The 23806-nt window shown below is 42.3% G+C and overlaps 1 protein-coding gene across 1 annotated transcript in view; it reads right to left on the reverse strand.

Annotated features, from left to right (window-relative positions):
• Positions 1-23806, reverse strand: part of ANO2 (anoctamin 2) — a 347356-nt gene that overhangs the window by 14826 nt on the left and 308724 nt on the right. The window contains exons 20-22 of the mRNA XM_081309365.1: positions 20790-20935; positions 1001-1153; positions 588-640 (exon numbers count right to left, since the gene is read on the reverse strand). Of these exons, the coding sequence (XP_081165491.1) occupies positions 588-640; positions 1001-1153; positions 20790-20935 (352 nt within the window). The remainder of the gene's footprint in view (positions 1-587; positions 641-1000; positions 1154-20789; positions 20936-23806) is intronic.

The following is a 23806-nucleotide window of genomic DNA, read 5'->3' on the forward strand; positions in this document are numbered from 1 at the left end:
CCATCCATCCAGAATGCGAAAGCAGAGGGGCTGTTGGATGGGGCCCAGCAGGATTTCCTCTGCAGTGTGGACATGTCTGGCAAGGCAGTTAAGGAGGTCACAACAGGTAGGACCCCTCTCCTTCCAGGGCCTATCTTAATCTACGCAGTGCCATAGTCCATGGGGATAATTAATTGACAGTTCAGAGGAACAGTAATTAGGAATTGCAGCCTGGGCAATACTCCAGGTATTGTTTAACTCGGGAGTACAAAAAGAAAGGAAAGCGATGGATAGATATGTAGAATTCTTTCCTCATTATTCTTGGCTCTGAGAAAAGATCGGATTTTGACTCTTAAGGCCAAGGTATATATTCTAATGGGTAATCACCTTTCTCTTAGTGAAATTAAAAAAGAAATGGCCCAGCTCTGGTGACAGTCTTCTGGTTAACTAAAAGTTAAAAGTTACCATTAACCAGGAGACTGTCTATGAAATAAAGTTGCCAATGGAAAAGGCTGGGAGGAAACAAGGGCTGGTTTCCTGCTTAGAAGACCTCAGCTCTTTTAAAAGAGCCTCCCACAGAGCCGGGGGTCCTGATTAAATGTACTTACATTGATGATAACAGAGAACTTGCCGATTCCGGAGAGAATGTCAAACCAAATTCCTAAAAGACAGAAAGAAGGGTGTCTGTCTCACTCCCACCCTTGGCCCAACGATGACAAGGCTGCAGCTTAGGGTGATGTTTTACAGGCAAGTGACCAGGGGAGGTCTGCAGGGCCCCCAAGGAGTGGGTCTGTCTGGGAAGGCTTAGGTGTCCCACTGTCTGGAAGTTTGGGGGATCGCTGAGGTGGATAATAGGTTCTGCAAAGACCTCCCTGCATCCAAGGATGTGCAGATGAGAACCTGGAAGGGCGAAGAGGCAAGGGCTTTGCCCAACCTTCTTATTCCTGACACATGAGGGTGGAGGCTGCAGCCACAGGCAGGGGGAGCCGGACCTGCGGTGGCCCCTATGCCAGGCACATACCAATGTCTTTGGTTCTCACAGCGTCTGGCCGTCTCAGCTCCGTAACAAACTTCTTTGCATCCAGTCGCACTTCAATGACATTGTTGAGGAGGGCAAACACAGGTGCCAAGGGAAAGGAGGCCACAAAGAGGGTGACGAAACCAAACTGGATGACTAGGAGAGAGAACAGCATGACCAGCTTCACCAGTGAGAAGCAGAACTATGACCCGTGTGCTCTCTTACCAGGGCCTCCCCTTTCCTCCTGCACCACACTTAAACAGTACTTCCTTCTGAATACCTACACCCTAAGGATCACTGCCATCACTTGAGCAAAGCTCTGGTATTTCAAAGGAAAAGTCTTGACTCTCCTATCTGCCACCCTTCACCTCCAGGCACGAAGCCCACTCACCTCTCTCGGGTGGGCAAACTTACTCAGCAAAGAGCCAGAGAGTTAATATTTGGGGATTTGGGGCCGTATGGTCTTGTCACAATGATTTACCTCGGCCACGGTAGAGTAAGAGCTACCATAGACAACATGCAAATGCATGGACTTGGCTGTGTTCCAATAAAACTTTATTTACAAAAGCAGAAAATAAAGCAGGCTGGATTTGGCCTTCGGACCGTAGCTTGCCAATTCTTGATATAACTTAAAACAACACCTCCCAAATGTGGGCTCTTTTTCCATAACTATAGTCCCTGCCTTTGTTTAGTAAGTTTTGTTCATTCATCACACATTTATTGGGAGCTCGCTAAATGCCAGGCACTGTGCCAACTATTTAAGAAGGCAAAGGTCTGGTCCTGCCTTTGAGGAGCTGGGTTTAGAGGGGGAGAGAGAAATATACACAAATATGTGCAACAGGATATTTTTGTACTTCTTTAAAAAAAATGTGTTCCAAGAAAGAAAAATGTGCCAGAGGACAGAGGAGAACCTAGGGAGCCAAGTTCTAAGCTGCTCAGGGTGGGGACTAAGGAAACTCTCCATGCATGGTATCTAAGCACCATCTCTACGGACACCATCTTCTTGTGGTATGCAGGAAGACTGACTTGCAGAGAGCATTCCAAGCCATAGCAGCAATGTGAGCAGCGCTGTCAAGTGGTAGCCTACGAGAGTCTGATGGCCAGCAGGTGTCTGGGCCCTGCCTGGGACTTCTTGTTTTCCTTGCTGTCAGTCTTCCCCGACTTCCAGCCTGCAACCCTTGTGCTCTCTCACCAAAGTTACTCATAAAAATTCCCCTGGATCTTCTCTATTTACTGAATATAACCTATATTCCTTATCTTGGCATACAGACACTTAGGGTCTGCTCCCAACCTGCCTCTTTAGCCTCATCTCTGAAATCTCTCCCATAGGGATCCTCCTCCCGCTTCGAATCCTCTGAACTTCTCACTCTCTAGAATTTTCCCTGACACACAGGCCCTTCTGTTCTTGTGTACCCAGCACCCATTCTCTACTTGGCAGACTCCTATGCGTCTCCAAGACCGTTCCAATTCCACCTGTCTGGTGAAGCCCATTACTCCCTCCTCTGAACACTCTCTGTCCTGTGTTCAGGCCTCTGCTACAGCCATCACTGAGTGCTGTGCCTGACAAACTCACATGTCTATTTTTTCCTCTGTGGTAAGGCAAGGGCTCTGTCTATTCCAGGGCTGAGTACATATTTGCTGAAGAAAACAGCCCTGAGTTTCAGGAAAGTCAAAGTTTAACTGAACTTTTCTACATACTGAGGGCAAGTTATTAAACTTTCTATGCCTTATTATAGCAACTGTAAATTGAAGATAATAAAGTAAAAATAACCACCTAAGAGATTTCTCATAAGGATAAATAATATTAAATATGTAATGTGTTTAGAACAATGTCTGAGACCTAATAATTATTCAATAAATATTATGTATTATGTCTAATTTTATTCTTATGGGAATAAATATCAACATGTACATATGGCTGCAATGTATACTGTGTATACATATATGCTAAACAGATGTAAGGTTTTAAGCATAGAATGAAAGTCAGGAGACCTGAATTCTGGACCCAGATGTTCTCTAATGAGCCATAGGCCTTTGGTCAGACCCTTCTGTTTGGGTGGTATTGGCATTTTCATTGATAAATTGAAGGGACTAATTTAAACTCCCTACTGGTCTGATTTGTTTTCATGCTGTGATACTTGTCCTCCCAGACAAGCTTTAATATTCTAGGATATTCAAATAAAGAATGAAAAACCTATACACACACACACACACACACACACACACATATATATATATATATATATATATATATATATATATATATACACACAAAAAAATTGTGTGTGTGTCCATATACATGCAAAAGAATAAGCCAACTGCAACAGAAATTTCAAGAAAAAATGCATGTGGGAGCCAGGCATGGTGGTGCATGCCTCTAACCCTTGCTACTTGGGAGGCCAAAGCAGGATGAATAGTGATAAATTTGAGGCCAGCCTGGATGAATAGCGAGACACTGTCTCAAAATATAAAATAACAATTTAAAAGGGCTGGGGAGATATGTAGTTCAGTGGTAGAGCACTTGGCTAGCATGCATAAGGGCTCTGTATTGCAAAGAAAGTAAAGAGAGAGAATATACATGGGAAACAGACTAATTTCTTTTGATGTGGCAATTTTCTAGGCTCACAGATGTGAGTCAGCATTCTTGCTAATACAACACTGTCCACTGCCATTGTCCCTGGGGCCCAGTGGATTCTCAGCAGGCTCTAGGAAGCCAGCAGGAATTATTCAGTGGCACTAGAAGGCTCAGATTTGTCAAGTTTGAGCCGTTGGGATAAGTACTTGGCTAGATGGGTGGCAAATGGGAATGGAACGAGCTCCCAGATCCAGTTCAAATATGTAGGTTCTATTGTACCTTTTAAATGAGGTTCTGCTGAGCAATTCACTTTGGAGTGAGGGGTAGGGATAAGGGCAGAGGAGGTGAAGGGGGTGGAATTAATGAGAAAAGCAGAATAGATGTTAGACTGGTTTTCTAAACCTGTAAAATGTCTGTATTTTAGTACATAAATGGATGTATCTTTACTTATGGAGCTCAAAGTTGGTCTCCTTGATTCTAATGAACTCAGTTTAAGAAGGCAAATAATCTTATCACAAATTATTTCCTCCAGCAGAACTATGTAAACTCTTCAAAGTCTTAGCAAGAGTTTGGCAAGGAGACTGGTGGGAATGGAAAGGGTAGTTTACTTCTGAGTGACTGCAAATGTATACAGTATGCCCTCACCACACTCAGGCAAATAGCACTCAGCAATCTAACATTCTGCCTGGCAAGGTGTTATGGGGTGGCACGCACCTGTAATTCCAGTTAGTTGGAAGACTGAGACAGAAGGACTGCAAGTTCAAGGCCAGTCCAGGCAACTTAGTGAGACCTTGTCTCAAAATGAAAATTTTAAAAGGGCTGTAGCCAAGCACAGTGGCGTCACCTATAATCCCAGCAAATTGTGAGGCCGAAGCAGGAGTATAACAAGTTTGAGGCCAGACTTGCAGTTTCGCAAGACCCTAAGCAAGTCAGTGAGACCCTGCTTCAAAATAAATAAACAAAAAGGGGTGGGGATGTAGCTCATTGGTCAAGTGCTCCTGGGTTCAACCCCAAATTAAAGAAAAAAGGAAGAAAAGACATGAAAAAGAAAAGAAATCCAACATCCTTCCAGGATTTGGGGGAAATGGTACTTTTCATTATCGCTTCTCTCCTATGAACTCCAGAGGCAGTGACAAACTGCTGTCCTATAAGGATGCCCGTTGCTTTTTACCTTCTTCCCAAACTCTCCAGACACAAGCTCTCTGTTGTTCTTCCTCTCTAAACACAATCATCTTCCAGAGCTCTCTCTAGAGTTCCTTTCATTTATTCTATTCCCATAACTAAACATCTCACGTTCGTCCCTGTGTCACGTAAGTCTATGTGGTCAGCCCTGGACAACCTCAGGAGCAAAGGCCAGCAATGCTGGACCTGCAGTAAGAGGATACTCCTGTTCCCTCCTCTTCTGGGACCCTGGGGTATCCTGGGCCAATAAAAGCTCTCCTCTGCAGATGCACTATTGCTGCAGGCTGCCTGCTCAGACAGGGTACCCTGAGCATTTCCAGGATTCAATCCAAAGAGGCAGAAACAAACAACAAGCTTTGTTTTAATCTTCAGGAGAAAAAATATATATAAAACCATAATCTTCCAGCATGTGAATGCCAAATCCAAGACTTGCTCTTTTCAGTCAAAGGTCTGAAATACTGTATCAGATGGGAATCCTTCTGGGTTCATTTCACAGGACACAGTGATACCAGCCTTCATCAACGCTAAGGTTTGTTTCTAAAAACAGCAAGTCTCCATTAGGATAAGAGCAACACCGGAAATCCTCCGTGTGCTGCGTAATAGAAGCCAGGATGCCTTGACCAATAACAGATTAAACCTGGCCAAGACAATTAGGGAAGAATCCATAAGTTGATTTTCAACTAAATCTGCACAAAGCCTGCTGTAAAGTGCTACAGAAATGTTGAACTGGAAGCACAAAAGCTGAAAATATTTCTGGGCATAAACTCCTTTGGTTTTCTCTTCTCACACTCCAGCAGCCAAGAACCTTCTAAAATAACCACCAACCCTACACCGCCTGATGCTCCAGGCAATTAAAATCCTGAGTGATTACCTAGTCTTAGGTTAAAATAACGAGGAGGAGTGGGTTAAACTAAATGGACAGCAAGGACATTGCAGGACAGTCTCCTTAGAGAAGGAAAAGAGTAGAGAAGGACAGGGCTGGTGAAAAGAGGTTGATGGGACAAAGCTCTGATTTTTCACTCATTTATATAAAATTCTTCAATGAAAATATCTACTCTTCATTCAATTCTCTCTCTCTCTCTCTCTCACACACACACACACACACACACACACACGGGACTCAGGGCTCATCTCTTCCTTCCCATAATGCATTGCCAATGCCTCTCTGTTTCTGTGACCTGCTCTCCAGATGATCAGCCCAATGACACCAGGGGCCGTATTTGACCTTTTTCTGAGTCCTCATCATCTTCTGCTACGCCTATTACCACAGAAGCAGATGTTTAAAGGACATCTGTTCCATAAATAGGAACTTATTTTTGCCAGGTGTGAAACACACACACACACACACACACACACACACACACACACACAGGCTGAAAACGTTAAATATGTGAATTGAAAGCATTGTATTTAACCAGGATGTGAAGACAGACACATAAAATCTTCACACCTCCGCACAGTAATTCTCGTTGTTGTAATCTGTACAGATGCTTTAAAGAAAGCTGGAGTGAAAACATTCCGATTCCACTGAAAGCGATAACGGCTCTTTTTTATTCTTCTAACTTTCTATAGTTTAGTAAAAGCAACACATTCTGCTTAGAGGGATTGAAAACTCAGACCTAAAAATGCTCCCTTTTGTGAGCCACTAATGAGCAAGGCAAGGGAACAACTGAGGGACACATTGGTGTGAGTTTGTCTCGGTCAGGAGGCAGTTTTTGAAAAGATTCTGCCAGAAACCATCCATTAATAGAAACACTGGTGGAAAGCACAGCCAGAGCAGGTCATCACTGTCTGTTTCATCAGCCCATATTTCAAGGCTGTACCCAGTGACCCCCTTCTCCTAAAGGCAAGGGATGCCAACTGTGCTCTGCACTGAGAGTCTCTGTGTCAGTAGAAAGAGAGAGGAAAAGGCATGAGCTACAGTCTCCGCCTAGGCCTCTGTTTCCTGGGAAAACAGGAAATATGAGTCCTCAATACTACTATTCACTCACTCACTCACTCATTCATTCAACAAGCATTAACCAAGCGCATGCTACATACTGACTCCATGTCCACTGCTAGGAAACAAAGATTATCAGTGCTGTGGCTTGAAGGGGTCCCCCAAAGCTCATGTGATAGAACTGAATCTCCTGTGCAACAGTGCTGAGAGGCAGGACTAGTGAAGTGACTAGGTCAAGAGGACTCAGTCCTCAGTGAATGGATTAAGGAGGAGACTTGCTGTGAGAGGGGCTTGTTATAAAAGCCACTGGAGCATTCTCTTGCAATTCTGCCTTTCACAAATGGGTGATGCAGCATGAAAGCATTCACCACACACCAGAGCCATTGCTCTAGGACTTCCCAGCCTCTAGAACCATAAGCCAAATAAACTTTTATTGTTTATAAATTTTCTAGTCTCAGGTATTCTGTTACAGCAACACAAAACAGACCAAGACAAATAGATTACTATGTTATCTTTCCAAGAACTCAGAGGATTCAGTGGGGAAGAGAAAATGTAAACAAACCTTGACAGTGTCATTGAGTTAGAACAATAATGGTGGCATCAACAAGATGTTATGGAGCACTGGGCAGGAATAACTTGCTCTCACCAGCATATTGTGGAGGCTTTGCAGAATTCATGATCTTTGGACTTGAAGAACGAGTAAAAGAGGTATGTGAATGTTCGATATATGGTTGGTAGCTAAGATCTTTCCTGCTCCACTAGTCCAAATTCACAGACTACTTAGGAAATAAAGACAATAAGTGGAATTCCCTTTCAATCTGTATGGAGTCACCTGGGGTTTATACAATGGATCAGGCTCCATTCAGAAACCCTGAGAAGTCACAACAGGAAGGGACAGGCTTGAAGCAACAGCTTAAGCACTGAAAGAGGACTGCATGGAAACCAATGTGACACAAGGACAAATCAGCAAGGCGCATTTGGCTCTAGTTTTTCTTCATTTCCTCTGTACTTAAAGGAGACTTGATCACTGCTTTTTACCCCAGCCTTCCAACAAGATGAGGGAGGACTGAGTTGGTAAGAAGTACTGATTCACCTCTTTGAGAACCACCTGGTGAATTTCCAGTGAAGGTTTATTAAATGAACAAATGAATGGATGGGCTTTGTCACCCCTGTTTACTTTATCCACCTGCAAGATGAGAGTGTGTGGGCCACTGAGACATTTGTCCTTCTTCCCACCCACCCACATGGACTGTGGTCATGCAGTGAGGAAGGGAGGGGCAAGGAACATAGTCATGATTGGAAAGAAGCATCCAAGCCGCAAATCATTACTGAGGACATTTGTTTACTTTATTCCTTGCCCTCTACCTCTTCCCAAAAGGTTGTGGAAAAGTCAACACAACGAAAATGCAATTGGGCTTATGGAATTTTACAAGAAGGAAAAAGAAGTCCTCAGAAAAGAGGGCAAAACAAATAAGCAGACTCTGGGGGCCCATAACGCAGTGATGATGGAGGGACAAAGTTCACCCTGAACTTCCTCGTTGTTAGTTGTTAGAGGAGAAATGGGAAGGCAGCACAGTTCTCCAAATTAAAACCTCCAAATTGAAAGAGTTCTCCAAATTAAATTAAAAGAGTGCCTTTCATTCATTCCTCCCTTCACTCACTCACTCACTCACTTCTCCAACACCGATAAGGCATATTCTGCATATCAGGAGCCTTCTGGAGTACACTGAGGGGCGCCCTATCCAGAGGTAGGCTTGCTTTTTCTCTTAAGCGTGCATGGGAGGCGGAGCCCCCAGTACAGATCATGCCAATCAATGCCTGGCTCAGAAGCTAAAGGAGACAAATGACCTGGGACTCACCCTGCTTCCCAGAAATGTTGGAACAAGACCCTGGATGCTGCCTGAACTGTGTTTAAATGCCATTTGGAGAAGGTGGCAGGTGGCTAATTATCTAGTGGAATGACTCAGTTCATATAAACAGGATGGTTCAGGGAAAGGAATTTCCTGGTTCTGTGAGCCACTGGCTCATAGCACACACACTTGGAGTTACATGTGACAAAAGATTTGGGCTTTGGTGCTATTGGCTTTGCAGATATTCTGGAATACACTGACATCCAGCCTGGATGTAAATCTGGAAATTACCCAGCATAGTCCTCACCAAAGACGAGTAGAGTTGAAAGGCAACTTGAGTGTCACCTAAGTCATCTCTCCATGGGAAGTGTCAATCCTTCCCACTCTTTCTTTGATAAGTGGCCACTTTTCACCTAGTCATTTCCAGGGTAAGGTACTCAATGAGCCAGCCCTTTTTATTGTTCTTTATTCTCTTTCTCAGTTGTAAGTCACTGAGACTTTGGGGTACATATTATAAAGCAGTAGCTGTTGACTAATCCATGGGATTATTTTGCCTAAACTATCTAGATAATTTTACAAGCTCATTAATTGATCATGCTGCTCTTAGGAGAAATCTTAGGAAATCTGCTCTTGGGAGGACAGCATTCCCTAAACACAAGCAGTTCAAACTAAGGAGTCTTTGCAGCTTGAGGGGTGGGGTAGACTGTGCCAGTGAAAGCAACACAGCAAGGGGTCTGGAGAACTTGGATGAAAAGCCATGTCTGCGCTTGTCATTTCCTCCTCCAGAACCTCATTATGGAATCACTTGTTCTTTACACTTGTTCAGCAAACATTTAAGGAGTACCTACTACATACTAGACCCTGTGTGTGGGGGAGGGGTGGGGGTGAATGCATGAGACCTAAAACTTGCCCTCCTGAAGCTTCCCTCAGGATTTAGTGACTCTCAGGAAGACAGGCTATCAGTCTTCAGGTGTGAAAAACTGACAATGGTATCACGTATTTATCTGGATAAAAAGGTGATAAAACTTTATCAAGAAATTCATTTGGAACCTGTCCCTAAACTCCTCTTATAGGATTAAACTCAGGCCTACTTTTTTCTACCGAATTCTGCCTTGTAGGAAAAATCTAACCCCTGCACACTGCCAGCGTCCAGCTTGCAGCTCTTAAAGCAAGAGAAGAATCCTTTCTCCTGGGGCCCTGAGGGGGACCCCCTAGCTGGGCTGTGAGGGGCCTGCAGTGAAGGAGCTTTGAAGCCCCACAGTGGGGTCAGGGACAATGATGATTAATGCCACAGCCTGCTCCTGGCCAGCATTCTTGCTCCCCTCAGAGATGGGGGATGGGAGGCTAGCCTTGAAGTCCTTCTTAGTAAGCTCTTCAGGAAAAGGGTTTGATATTGGAGATTCCCTCGAAAGCTAGGGCTCTGCTGCTCTCCTCACAGGTCTCCCAGCTTAATCCCTCACTCTCAGATTTCTCTTTGTCTGGAGCCAGCCCATCCCCACAGCCACTCCTGCCCAGAGGTAGCTCCCTGCCCCCCCCACCCCCCACCAAGCCCACTCCCAGCTTCCCCTTCTCACAGCCCCTCCCCCAGGCTGCCCAGCCTGGGCCCTACCTCCAGTTCAATTTAGAAAAATGTGAACATAATACATCTCTCCCTGCTGCCTCCCTCCACTGATGACCTGCCCTACCATTACAACTGCTCAGAGTGGGCTCAACGCACTTCCTGTCTGCATGGGTGGTCCTGGGGATCGCGGGAAGGAAGCTGACAGCTGAGAGCTGGGCCAGGGATCACCATGTCAGGCACACCAGAGGGAGCAGGCAGCTTTGGTTTCATTGCTCTCATTTTTGCTCTAAGTCCAAGACAAGAGCCCCTCTGGAACTGGGGAGGTCTAGTCAGTTGGGAAGGAAGGAAGGAACCTCACTCTATTCCTCCACTGAATCCAAAGTTCCTATGGGTCCTGATGCAATTGTCTCCTGGAATGGTCTGGAAAGGAGCTCTAGTCTCAGTTCTACTAATGAGTCATTGGGGTGACTTTAGGCAGCTCACGTCACCCTGCGCCTGTTAGTTTTGAGGTGCATTATCCAGCTGATATGTTTGACCTAGAATGCTGGCACTGGAAGGGACCCTGGAGGTCCCCAGGCCCCGTGGTTTGAAAACACTTTGTTCTTGTCAAAAATGCAATGAAAAATCATTTTCTATGCCATTCACTTCCATGTGTGTGCTGAAACTCCCCCAGCTCTCACACTCAAAAGAACCATCTAGGAGTCCAAAAAAGCAAAGGCAACATTGACTCTGTTTTTCTTTATGTTTCCAAAATATCAGGAGTTCTGCCATACTTGTGACATACTGCACAGACCTGACCATAGACCAGTGAGTTATATCATGGCGGTAAAAGAACTCATCCTTTTGTTTAATGCACTGTAAGATCTAGGAAGAAAGAGAGGCCCCCCAAGAGATAACATGCCTGAGACCACACCACTAGAGAGGGGCAGAGCTGGGGGATGGGAGTGTAGCTCAGTGGTAGCCACTTGTCTACTATGGGTAGGCCAAGTTCTGGGCTCCCTCCCTCCTAGCACTGCAAAAAACAGAAGGGGAAAAAAAAAAGAGTTTGAAGCAGAGCTATATTCTCACTCAAGTCTCATTTGACACTGGAAATATGGGGCAGAGGGATATTGCTCACTTTACCCTGCAATGATATCTACAGGTAAAGAGGCGACATACATAATGGACTTCTACTTCAAAAGCATAGAGAAAGTAGAAGTGGTGGCATGGTGACACATCACCAAGGGCTATTAGTTCTCCAATGAGGTTTTGATGTCTGCTGTGGACTTCAGTCTTCTCTGTCTCACAGAGCCATTTCCCACAGCAGCCATCAGAAGCAGCACAGATGGGTTCACATTACACCTTCTCTTATTTCCCTGGCTTGCTCAGGGGGGGAGGAGAGCACAATAGCCAGGGGTGGGGGAGGGAGGGAAAAGGCAGAAGTTAAGGGGAGGAAGGGAAGGGGCATGGAAGTGGGAGGAGGGGGCAGGGAAAGAGAAACTTGGTTAACCACCACTCTAGATAATCCACTCACTGGATTATCAGCCCGTAAATAAATGAGAATCGGCATAGCATTACTACAAAGTGAGATTCCTTCAGCCTAGATAAGAGAGTTGTAGACAGATAAACACCCTCATTTATGAGGTCACTCACATTTACCCTGTGTGTTCCTAGTGTCAGTGTCGGCCCTGGGCATGGTATTGCTATCCAAGAAGTCTGATGTGGAGAGCAGGCTGTGTCCTGCTCCAGAGTGACTCCACTGTGATTAAAATAATAATTCTCAGACTCCTATTGTTCTGTGCCAAACCCTGAGTTACTCCATTTTGTAAAGTGGTAGTTTGTTTTGAGTTGTTCCATTTTGAGTACAAGTGCCAAAGTAGAATGACTCTATACCTGTTTGTACAACTGAACAACCACTGTTTGCATAACACAACCACACAGGCACAAACGGATAAATTGTGCTGAATACAAATGACTACCTGTGAGCTTCCCAAATTAAATTCAAAGCACATAGATGCATGGGCATATCCACCCATATCAGAAAAACCAGGTCCATGATCTTATCAAGCCCAAGGGACCACTGGATAAAGCAACCTTCTCACCTGAGACCTATGAATGGAGGAGCACCACAAGACTGGCTACTGCAGCACACACGTGACCGTCATCAGACCTTATGGTGAATGCATCACAGGGTCAACAGGCCATGAACCTTTGACTTTATGTCCCCAGGATTCAGGTCTTTGGCTCAGCTGGATCTTTTATTTATTTATTATTTTTATTATTTTTCTTGATACTGGGAATTGAACTTGGGACCCTCAACCACTGAGCCACATCCTATCCCAGCCCTTTTTTTTTAATATATATTTTTTACTTAGAGAAGAGGTCTGAGTTGTTTAGTGCCTCACTGTTGATGAGGCTGGCTTTGAACTTGCGATCCTCCTGCCTCTGCCTCTTGAGCCACTAGGATTATAGGCGTGTGCCACTGGTTCAGCCATATTTTTCTTTTTGAAATGGACCCATTCTAAAACACCCTGTCCTTCAAACCCTGGCCTAGAATAAGTTCCCAGGTCTGACAGCTCTGGGTCCTGAACAAATTTTTTGGCAGGTTCTATCTGGCAACCTGTGATGACTTTCTTGCAATTGTTATCTGCCTTTGAGGTCAGTGAAGACTTCCAAAACCCTGGGGCCACCTTAACCTTTCTGTAACCTATATCTATCATTGTGTAAAGTGTGATGTGTGCTTCCAGTGTTATAAAGATTAGTCATTAAGATTGGAATGAAAGATTTGCAATTTCCCAGCTTATGACTACCAAGCAACCCATGAATACTCAGTGAATTGCAACTGGTGAAAGTGATGAAGCTTGTGAATTTGTTACTCCATAAATTCTGATGTTGTGGAAAGATACAAACAAATGTGTTTGGTCTGTTAATGGCGTAACTGACTCAGGACACGTGCCCTGAGGAATTAATTATTGATTCTCTTCTTGGACGGTCCCTGCTTCCTCTGAAGTCTCAAAACAAACCTGAGGTGGTAACTGGGTGATGAGCCTCCTTTGTTTGGTCCAGTTTGTGGTTTCTAAAACCCAAGGAGGTTTGGTGAGTGGATAATTATGGCTGGAAGCAGGAAGAGAATGGGGTTAAGGCTGCTTTGAGGGGCTAAAGACAAGCTGCAGAGCCACAGCCTCTCGGAAGCCGGCAAAGCCAGGGGAATTTTCTTCTGAGACAGACCTTCCAGGTGACTGTCTGCCTGCCCAATAGTCTCTGTCACCAGATCCTGAAGCCCTGGAGGGCATGGCCCACATCTGTTATCTGTGTCCCCAGTGCCCAGGACTGGTCCTGACACTATAGCACTGCCCTCAGGATGGTCAGGAGGGGATGCTGCAGAGGAAAGATGTGGATATGGAGTGGAGGTCAAAGCCAAATCTTTAAAGCCAAGTCTGTGGTCCAAGCCAAGACCACCTCAGAGGCAGAGGATTCTACCCTGTCCATTTCCATGAAGGACTTGATTCCTGAAAGGAAAGGTATAAATTAAAACCAGAGGTAACTTGTTCTTTGAAAGAAACCTTGATAATAGACATGACCTAGCTTCACCTTGGAAGATGAAAACTGCTTCCTATAAAGAAATATCTAAATATGTCCATGGTGGAGAGGGAGGCCCAAATATCTTGGGATCAAGAGAAGTGGGACTTTTATTTCTTCGCCACTGAAAGCTAGTCACTCAAATATTTTATGGAACTTTTACTGTGTTCCAGGAAATGGTGCTGAGTGGTGTGTTAAAAAGAACTAAGACAGTCCCTGTGCCCAAAGCACTCACACTTTCTAAAGGGCATAGGTTCAGGAGAAGACAGAAGAACAGAGGATGAGAGAATCAGCAAGTCATCTTCTCCAAAAGCAAATGTGATAGAGCCTGAATAACTCAGTAAGAACTTGTAGGCAGATAGAATAAAGAGCACAGGCAAATGCAGACATGGTAAAGACAATTACCCAGATATGCATCTGTGGATGTGTAAAGGACAGTTAAACAAGAGTCAGTTCACAGATGTCCCTGTGTGTTGTCCTAGGGGATAGGAACCTTAAGTCAGTATCACTGAAGGAGGTAAGATATATATACACACACACACACACACACACACACACACACACACACACACAAATGGTCTGGTTTGTATTTTACTAAAGTCATCCTATTCTAAAAAGTAAAAAGGAAAGGCAGAAAGAGGAATAGGAAAGGTCATCAGTGATCTAAGAAGTTAGGATACAGTTGTAGTCACTCAAAGGAGAAGAGGTAAGGGCCTCAATAGTAATTTAAAATTCTCAGTAGAGGCAAAATCAGTGCAGGGAAGGAACCATGAATAAATAAGGCTCAGACTCATACCAAACAGGGTTCTCTACAGCTATCATTGATGCAAAGCTGAAAATAAATCAGAAGAACAAGACAGGATCTATACCAGTCATGGTTGTTCCTTCTGAACCTAGCAGTTCAGACTTCTACTTTCATAAGACAACTCAGATGTGGTCCCAAGCGCTTTGATGTCCTGGGCTATGATTCTTATACACCTTGGTGGACATTTTCAGAGAGTAGGAGAGACTGGGGGCCCGTGGCTCTTCACAGTAATTATCTGACTTTCATGTCAAATGAAAAGTGAGTAAATAGGCCTTCCCCCATGCACCTCTTTTCTATTAGGGTTTAACAGGATTTAACTTCATGACTGAGATTTTTGTCTAATGACTCTGAGTGACAGAAGAAATGCATCTCACCACCCACCTTAAGGGCCCTAAGGACTCAATGTTTGGGTTGCATTTGGGAAGCTGGAAGAAGGCTTTAAGGGGGATAATTGAATTCCTGAGGTAGGAAGACAATAGCGATTAAGTTTTGGATGACTGGAGGAAAAAAAATTGTGGGTTTTAGATAAACAGATGACAAAAAGAACCCATTTGAGATTCCAGTCTTTTCAAGTAGGGCCCCAGGGGCTTAGAATTTTCTGAAAGGACAAATGTCTCAGAGTATTTATAGCTCATGCTTCTGAATATAATTCTCAGGTGTGTCTTGGAGCCCGGTACCCTCATTCTTTAAACAATTATACACAATCCTAACACTGATGGGCGCACTATATTCTGAACCCTCAGAATGTTTTCAATCAAAAAGCTTTCTAGATTCAACAGAAATTGGACTCATGACAGTAATAATGGCTAATGAGAGTCTACGTATATACTGTTTTTTAATTAGTTTTTGTTTTGAACTGTGGATGGAACCCACAGGCACTGTTCCACTGAGTCACACCCCCAGCCCTTTTTATTTTTTGAGACAGGGTTTCACTAAATTGCCCAGGCTGACCCTCAAATTTGTGATCCTCCTACCTCAGTCTCCTAAGTAGCTTGGATTGCAGCACCTGGCTACTTGGTATTCAGCACCTAATTTGTATAACAGTCCTATGAGGTAGATGTTATCAACAAACCTACAATTTAGATGGGAAAATTGGGTCTGATAACTTTAAGCCTCAAGCTCAGAGTCACATAGCATTAGTATTGGAAGTATTGATTTGACTCCCATGCTCACCCTAACCATGGTGCATGGAGGTGTAGGAGTGCTGCTTGATGAAGCTTGGTGGGCTCTATCCTGCAGCCCAGTCTTTAAGTGTACATGAAAACACCCTTGAAAGGTGTAGAGAAGAGTCTAAAGATAAAAGTAATGAAAGGGACCTTACCCCGGAAAACATCATCCTTACACTTACATGAAATATTAAGTTAGATAGTAATGTTTCTTTTTAAAAAATATTTTTTTTAATTGTAGGTGGACACAATATCTTTTATGTATTTTATGTATTTTTATGTGGTGCTGAGAATTGAACCCAGGGCCTCACATGTGCTAGGTGAGCACTCTACTGCTGAGCCACAGCCCCAGCCCCTAGATAGTAATGTTCCTTAAATAATTGAAATTCTTAATGAAATGGCCTAAAGATTTTTTGTAGAACCTAGCTTGGAAAATCCATACATGATCCAGGCTGCTTCCTCTTCCAGATAAGTCTGCATTAATATCTATTGGATATGTTGATTGGATTAATGTCAATGTCACTCTGAATTGATGAAGGGACTATTCTGGTTTCCAAACTTGTTCCTCCATCTAGGTGCTGAATAAAACTTGATGAATGTGCCAGTTGTGGTGGTAGAGACCTATAATCCCAGTAGCTCGGGAGGCTGAGGCAGGAGGATTGCGAGTTCAAAGCCAGCCTCAGCAGCTTAGCAAGGCCCTAATCAACTTAGTGAGACTTGTCTCTAAGTAAAATATAAAAAGGGCTGGGGATGTGGCTCAGTGGTTAAGCATCCCTGGTTCAATCCCCGGTACAAAAATAAATTGATGAATGAAAGAATAAATGAATCATCAAATAAATAGCCTGTGTTTCCCCATTTCTTCCTTAGTCTTATGACCCCCTTCTTTGCTGCCTATTTGCCTAAGGGCAATGAAGAATTCTTAGTCAGCATAATGGTGAAGATTTTACCATCACTTCCTCTGTCTTCAGGACTGTCTGCTAATCCCAAGTCTGTATTGAAACCTTTCCTATCCCAAACTACCATTTGATTGTCTTTGTCTCATTTGCCAGTAACTCCTCCTTAGAATGCACTTCTCTGCTTTTATCACTGATATGTAGATCCTTGAAACCAAAGAGGACCTCATACCTAAACTGGAAACCTCTTCATAACATCTCTAATCCACCATCCACCCAGTGCTGCTTGGAAAATGATCCTTCATTTGCTTCATAAAATTATTATTAACTCATCATGTAAAAAAAATCTTTTCCATTAATTAGTATATTCATTCATAGTTGATTCCATGAACTTATTTTTGTTTTTCAGATGCACTTGAGAGCTTGTTATGTGCCAAGAAATGTGCCGGATTCCAGGGGATACAAAGACAAATAAGCCTTGTCTTTGTATCTCACTGTTCTTTCTAGAACATAACAGACCAGGTCTGCTGGAAAACAGATATGTGAGCTGTTATGGCTTGGATGAGGTGTCCCTGGAAAGCTCACATGAGATAATGCAGGAAGGTTTAGAGGATAAATGATTGGATTATAGCCTTAGCCTAATCAGTGACTTAATCCCTGATGGAATAACTGAAGTGCTAGGGTGTGGATGGAGGAGATGGGGATTGGGGTGTGGCTTTGGGTATATGTTTGTATCTGGAGAGTGGAGTTTCTCTCTCTGCTTTCTGATCACTGTGATATGAACTCTTCTCTCTGCCACACTCTTCCATCATGATGTTTCGCCTCACCTCAAGCCCCGAGGAATGGAGCCAGCCTTCTATGGGCTAAAACCTCTGAAATTGTGAGCCCTTAAATAAACTTTTCCCTCCCTTAAGATTGTTCTGGTCAGATCCTTAGTCATAGCAGCAAAAAAAGGTGACTAAAACCTGAGCCATGAGCAATAGTACCATAATTCAGTAAGATCCCATCAGTGTGTGCACTAAATGTAAGACTAGGGCAGAGAAGCTAATAAATAATGAAATCACGCAGGACCAACTGCAGGTTGGCCTGGAATGACTTCAGAGAAAGCACTATACGAAGTGAAGCTAGGGATGAGTTTGGAATGTTCAGGTCAACAGGGTGGAATGGGGTGTGCACAGAGAGTTGGGAGTCTCAAGCTTACTATAGACTGATAATTCTTCCATATCATGTGACTTCAGGAAATAGAATATGTAAGGGTATTTGCTAAAAGGGAGTTTTCATGAACTGTCTTTGTCTAGGTGAACTGGTCTAATCCTTTTGGAAAGTAACTTGATAATATGAATCAAGAACAACAAAATGAACACATATCAGCCCAGTCAATCACACCTTTGTAAATATACCTTGATGAAATGATACTGAATGTGGAAAAGATTATATGCACAAAGATCGTGTATACTGTTTTAGAGCATTAAAATAGGGGAGAATTGAGGAATAAGCCTCCAAACCCTGAACTGGGAGATAAACAATGCTACATTTATTAGAGGGACTATCGTGAAGCCATTAATTTTGAATATTATGTGACAACTTAGAAGCATTTATTCTTATATTGTTGAATAAAAAAGAACAGTATGTGATCACAACCTTATTTTAAAAATCTTATATATAACAAAATGTGTCTAAGAAATGGAACCAAAATGCTTTAAAAAGTTAGGTTAGAATGAGGGGAGTTTGGGGAGAAACTTTCCATTTTTACTCTATTTTCAAACTTTCTTATATATATATGGTTGTTTTATTCACTTATAACCTGTTAAATATTTGAATTTTTGTTTGCTTTTGTTTTTAATCTGTGCTGTGAGTTTCACTTTAAATTTTGCTGGAAATTTCTTCCACAAGTAACTAGGTCTTCTATTTCTTTTTGTTCCTCTTCCCATGACTTTGTAAACAATCAAAATCTAAACACATTGTGGATTTATACTTAGCCATACAAAGCTGTCAAAGTTGAGCATATTTCCTATTCTCTGCTTTCCTAGGACCTCAAGATCGTTAAAATAATCAATATTGACACCTCATACTGTGTCCGTTTAGATATGAGGTGTCTCCCAAAAGATCATGTGTGAGATAACGCAAGAATTTTCAGAGGTGAAATGATTAGATTATGAAAGGTGTAACCCCATAAGTGGATTAATCCACTAATATGGATTAACTGGGAGGTAAATGTAGGCAGGTAGGGCGTGGCTGGAGGAAGTGATCTCTGGGAATGTACCTTTGGGGTTTATATTTTGTCTCTGGTAAGTGGAGTTCTCTCTCTCTGCTTCCTGATTGCCATGTTGTGATCTGCTTTCCTCTTCCATGCCCTTGCACCATGGTGTTCTGCCTCACCTCAGACCCAGAGGTATGGATTGGCTGATCATGGACTGAACGGCTGAAACCATGAGCTAACATAACTTTTTCCCTCTACATTGTTCTTGTTAGAATTCTTTCTGGTCAGAGAGAAGAAAAAGCTAACTAAAACATATAGTTTTTATATGTAAAGACATTCTTCTAAAACCTTCACAGCTATTAATTCATCGAGTACTCACAACAATCCCATGGAGTAAATATTATTATCCTTTTTTTTTTCACAACTAAGTAAATAGACACTTAAAAGGTTAACCACTCTCCCAAGGTCATCTAGCTAGTCAGACACAGAGTCAGGAATCTGAACCCAGGGAATACAGTTCAAGGGTCTTTGCTCTTAATCACACAAAGGAAGGTTTGCAATAGCCAACTAGTGGAACAGACAGGTAGCAGGTATGGCAATCTCCACAGATAATTGGTGGTGGGGTGGGGACCAGGGGTGGAGGTTGGAGTTATACAGAACTCAAGGATTCCTAGTGGAAGCTTGATCTCTGGCAGCAACTCTTTTTTTCTGGGTGAGAGGATGGCAGATGTAGAATGGCAATCTGAAATATGAGCAGTCACCCCTTTGGAAATACCTGGCTCAGAGTCAGGATGGATTAGAGGTAGGACTTAGCTAAATGTGAAAAGCATGAGAAAACTGATTTCTATAAATTGGGTGGGTCTTGGTATTTTCTATAGCAATTGTTCCTGAAGCAATTGTTCCTGACTATTTCTTTTCTGATAAGTAGATTATGGTTAAAAAGATCAGGTTTTGCCCATAACCAGGGCTAGAACTCTCCTGACTATCTAATCTAGAACCTGCCCTTCCTGCCATCCCTAATTTACATACATACATTCTTATAACAGAATAGGATAAATATCCACTAGAAATAATGAGTAAGGCACCTGGAGTACAGAGAGACATTGGTAACCCCTATTGAAAGTGAATAACCAAAAGGGTCAGGAGTCACTGTGCAAACACAATGATAGGTGCAATTATATTAAGTATTGAATTAAGTATTGACTGATTCTTCTGTGACTCTGATTGATGTTTCTCTATAATCTCTAGATTGAACAAATGTTTCAATGTTGTACCTGGGCTGTTTATCATTGGTGTCCTATCCTTTTAATTAATTAGTTCCAAGCCTTGGAAAAAAGTTTCTCAAATGTCTATCCCAACAGAAGATGAGACTTATTCTTAAGTGGCCAAGAGTTTGAAGGCATCCGGTCTAAACTGAAACACTTCTCATAATACAGCACTGGCTTTCAAGCTACATCTGAAATGAGTAGCTTCTATCTGCTTGTACTGACTTGTACTGTTGCCTTCAAGCCTTATATAAAATAACCAGAGGCTCTGTAACTGGAAATCTACCTCTCACCCTTACACAAAATGTCCTCAACTTTTTTGTTGATAAGTGGGTGTGTTACCCAGCCCTGCCTGAGCAGAGTGGGGCTCCTTGTCCAAGATGTATATATATCCTTTTCACAAGTAAAATAGGTTACTTTTCTTTCACAGAAACTAGATTCTTAAATTCCAGATTTCACAATTTACCTCCTGACTTTATCAGTAATAGAAGGTTTGGGAGGAGACCTGAGAGACCCAACTTTGATTTCATGATGAGCAGAGGAGGCCCAAGGAGAAGAAGGCATCACCCTGCTATCATCTATCCATTGGTGACAGCTGCTTCTGTTTCACATTCCAGGGCACGTTTTGCCCCATGCTTCTTAACTTTCACATGGCACTGAAGGGGACACTGAGAAGCCATGAAACCCACGAAGGAGCAGAGGCTGTCTCAGTCATTTTCCCCGACCCCTCTATCCCTCTACACAAAGATCCCTCGTCTGAACCTGCTTTCAGTGGAAGGAAAGACCATGGGCTCTTACTCATTTCCATGTATTCTGGAGTGAGTCCTGTATAGGGTTCCAAGCTATAGTCTAGATCCCACTGTTCTGGACGTTTTGAATGGTCAGGGTCAGTTTCTCCAGGTTCTGTTTCATCTTTCAGCTTCCGAAATAGTTTCTTTAGTTTCCTGGAAAAGAAATGGAATAGTCACCAACAGTCTCTGGAGAGGGTTAATTCTGCAGATAGAAAGGAGGAAAACACTAATTTTGAGACTGAAGCCATCTCTAATCTAAGGACAGATAAACAGACACAGGGAGGCTACTTTTCTCCAAAAGTCAGCCTGAGGATATCTTTAATGAAGATAATGAAAGAGAACAACCTCCCCCAAAGATCAGTTGCTTCAAACCCAATGAAACTTTAAATTCTTCCTACTGTTTGATAAGCAATAGAGAGTTGGTCCTTCCTGATAAATATGAACCAGTCCTATTGCCCAATGGGTGATATTTTCACCTTCTTCCTGGAGAACAGAGGGGTTTTCTAGAGAGTAGAAGAAGGGTGCTCTCTTCACAGGTCAAACATTTTTGGGGTCTCAATAACATGAAAGGCATCATCTCTATTAAAGCCAAGCTGAACACTAGCCACCATAAACACATATGCTGGAATTCTAATGCTCAATGTTGAGTATATTTGGAGATAGGGCTTCTAGGAGCTAATTAAGATTAAATGAGGCCATAAGAGTGGGGTTCCTAATCCAATAGGAATAGTGGTCTTACAAGAAGAGGATGAGCTCTTTTTCTCTCTCTCTCTTTCCACAATGTGTGGACATACAGAAAGCATCCATCAGTGAGCCAGAAAGAGCCCTCATCAGGAATTTAATCCTTCTGGACTTTGTTCTTAGACTTTCCAGCCTTCAGAACTACAGAAAAACAAATTTCTGTTGGTTAAGCCACCTATCTGTGGTATTTCATTATAGCATCCTGACTGATGAAGACAACCACATTTAATATTTTTTGATCTAGAATGATTAACAAGATAATAATGGTCCAACCTGTAAGGGTTGGTAGAAGATTAGGAGACACAATCCTAGCCATGATATTTGGAGACAGTGAACACTGAATAAATTTTATATATATAATATATATATATAATATATATATATATTTATATATATATATATTTTATATATATATAAATATATATATATATATATATATATATATATATATAAATTATATGGCAGAGGACATAGGGTTTTCATACTTTGTCCAATGCATAGAGAATAAAAAACTGGTGAAAGAGCTAGGTGCCAGTGCTGCTGACCAGCTTAAGAGGAAGTTTCCAGGAGACAGAAGAATTCACAGAACATTCTGAATCACAGCCTTGAAAAGGTCCAAGGGGATTTTGGAGTCCAAGCTTTGTCCTTGGATGGGGCAGGCCTCCCCACCATCTCCCAGTATTCACCCAAGACCACCTAACTTCTATGTAGGTGTAACCCAACATGACCACTCACCTCCTTCTATTGTTAGAAACTGCTTCTGTCAGCTAGTGGAAGTCTAATGGTTTAAAGCAGAGCTCTCATCGGGTCTTAGCTAATATAATTTGAAACAAAGGTGATAAAAGCCTAATCTTTAGTGTAGAATACAGTTGCATAAAACCAAGTTTCCTGTCTTTAAAATGAAGAAATAAATATTAACTTGCCAGAGGGTCAGTTAAAGAAGATGAACTATGTGACAAGCTCAAATTAAGACCTGGTACGTGCCAAGAGGTCAATAAATGTATCTATCATTATCCCTCTCATCATCTTCACCATCATCACAATAACATCCTAATCACAAGATTTAAACTATGAGCTGAGATCTATTAGAAGCAGCAGTAGAGCTAGGCATGATGGTGCATACCTGTAAACCGAGCTACTAGAGAGGCTCAGGCAGCAGGATCTCAAGTTCAAGGTCAGCATCAGCAACTTAGTGAGACCCTTGTCTCAAAATAAAAAGGGCTGGGGCTGTGACTCCATAATAGAGTGACCCTGCTTGAAATCCCTAGTACTTGGGAAAAACAAACATTTAAAAAATTTTCATATAAAAAATAGCCAGTATGGTGACACATACCTGTAATCCCAGCAGCTCTGGAGGCTGAGACAGGAGGATCATGAGTTCAAAGCCAGCCTCAGTAATGGCGAGACTAAGCAACTCAGTGATAATAAAATACAAAATAGGGCTGGGGATGTGGCTCAGTGGTTTAGTGCCTCTGAGCTCAATCCCTGGTACCCCCCTCCAAAAAAAAAAAAAGTCAATAATTCTGTGATAATGAGAAAGTGAGAAAAACTAGACACAGCCTAAAGATGCTGAAGCCAAATTGTGTGGACTAGTTGAGACCTTGTCTGAAAATAAGGACAGAAGGAGACAGTCAAAGAAAATAAAAAAGAATAAAGAAAAAAAATGAATGGATAAAGAAAATGTGGTATATACACATAATGGAATATTATTCAGCATTAAAAGAGAATAAAATGATGGCAGGTAAATAGACGGAGCTGGAGAATATAATGTTAAGTGAAGTTAGTCAATCCCAAAAAACCAAATACCAAATGATTTCTCTGATTTAAGGAGGCTGATTCTTAATATGCTGCGGGGGATAGGGGGTGGAGGATTAAATGAACTCTAGATAGGGAAAAGGGGAAAAGGGGAGGGAGTGGAAGGGTGGGTGAATAGGGGTAGGAAAGACAGTGGAATGTGATGGTAATCATTACCCTAACTACATGTATGAAGACACGAAGGATGTGACTCTACTTTGTGTACAACCATAGATATAAAAAATTATGCTTTTATATGTGTAATATGAATTGTAATGCATTCTGTTGTCATATATAACAAATTAAAATTTTAAAAAAAAGGAAAAGTGGGGAGAGAAAATTTAGCACCAAAATTAAAATGAGACTTTTCTTCTAGGTACCCAATAATCAGAAAACTTGGCCAAATCTTTAATAAAGACCAAACAGTGGATTTGATTATAAAAAATTGAACACAGGTGTGTATATATATATATCCCTATCCACTTCTGA

This window comes from Spermophilus citellus (assembly GCF_964194105.1).
Source record: "Spermophilus citellus genome assembly, chromosome: 10".
Classification (NCBI taxonomy): domain Eukaryota; kingdom Metazoa; phylum Chordata; class Mammalia; order Rodentia; family Sciuridae; genus Spermophilus; species Spermophilus citellus.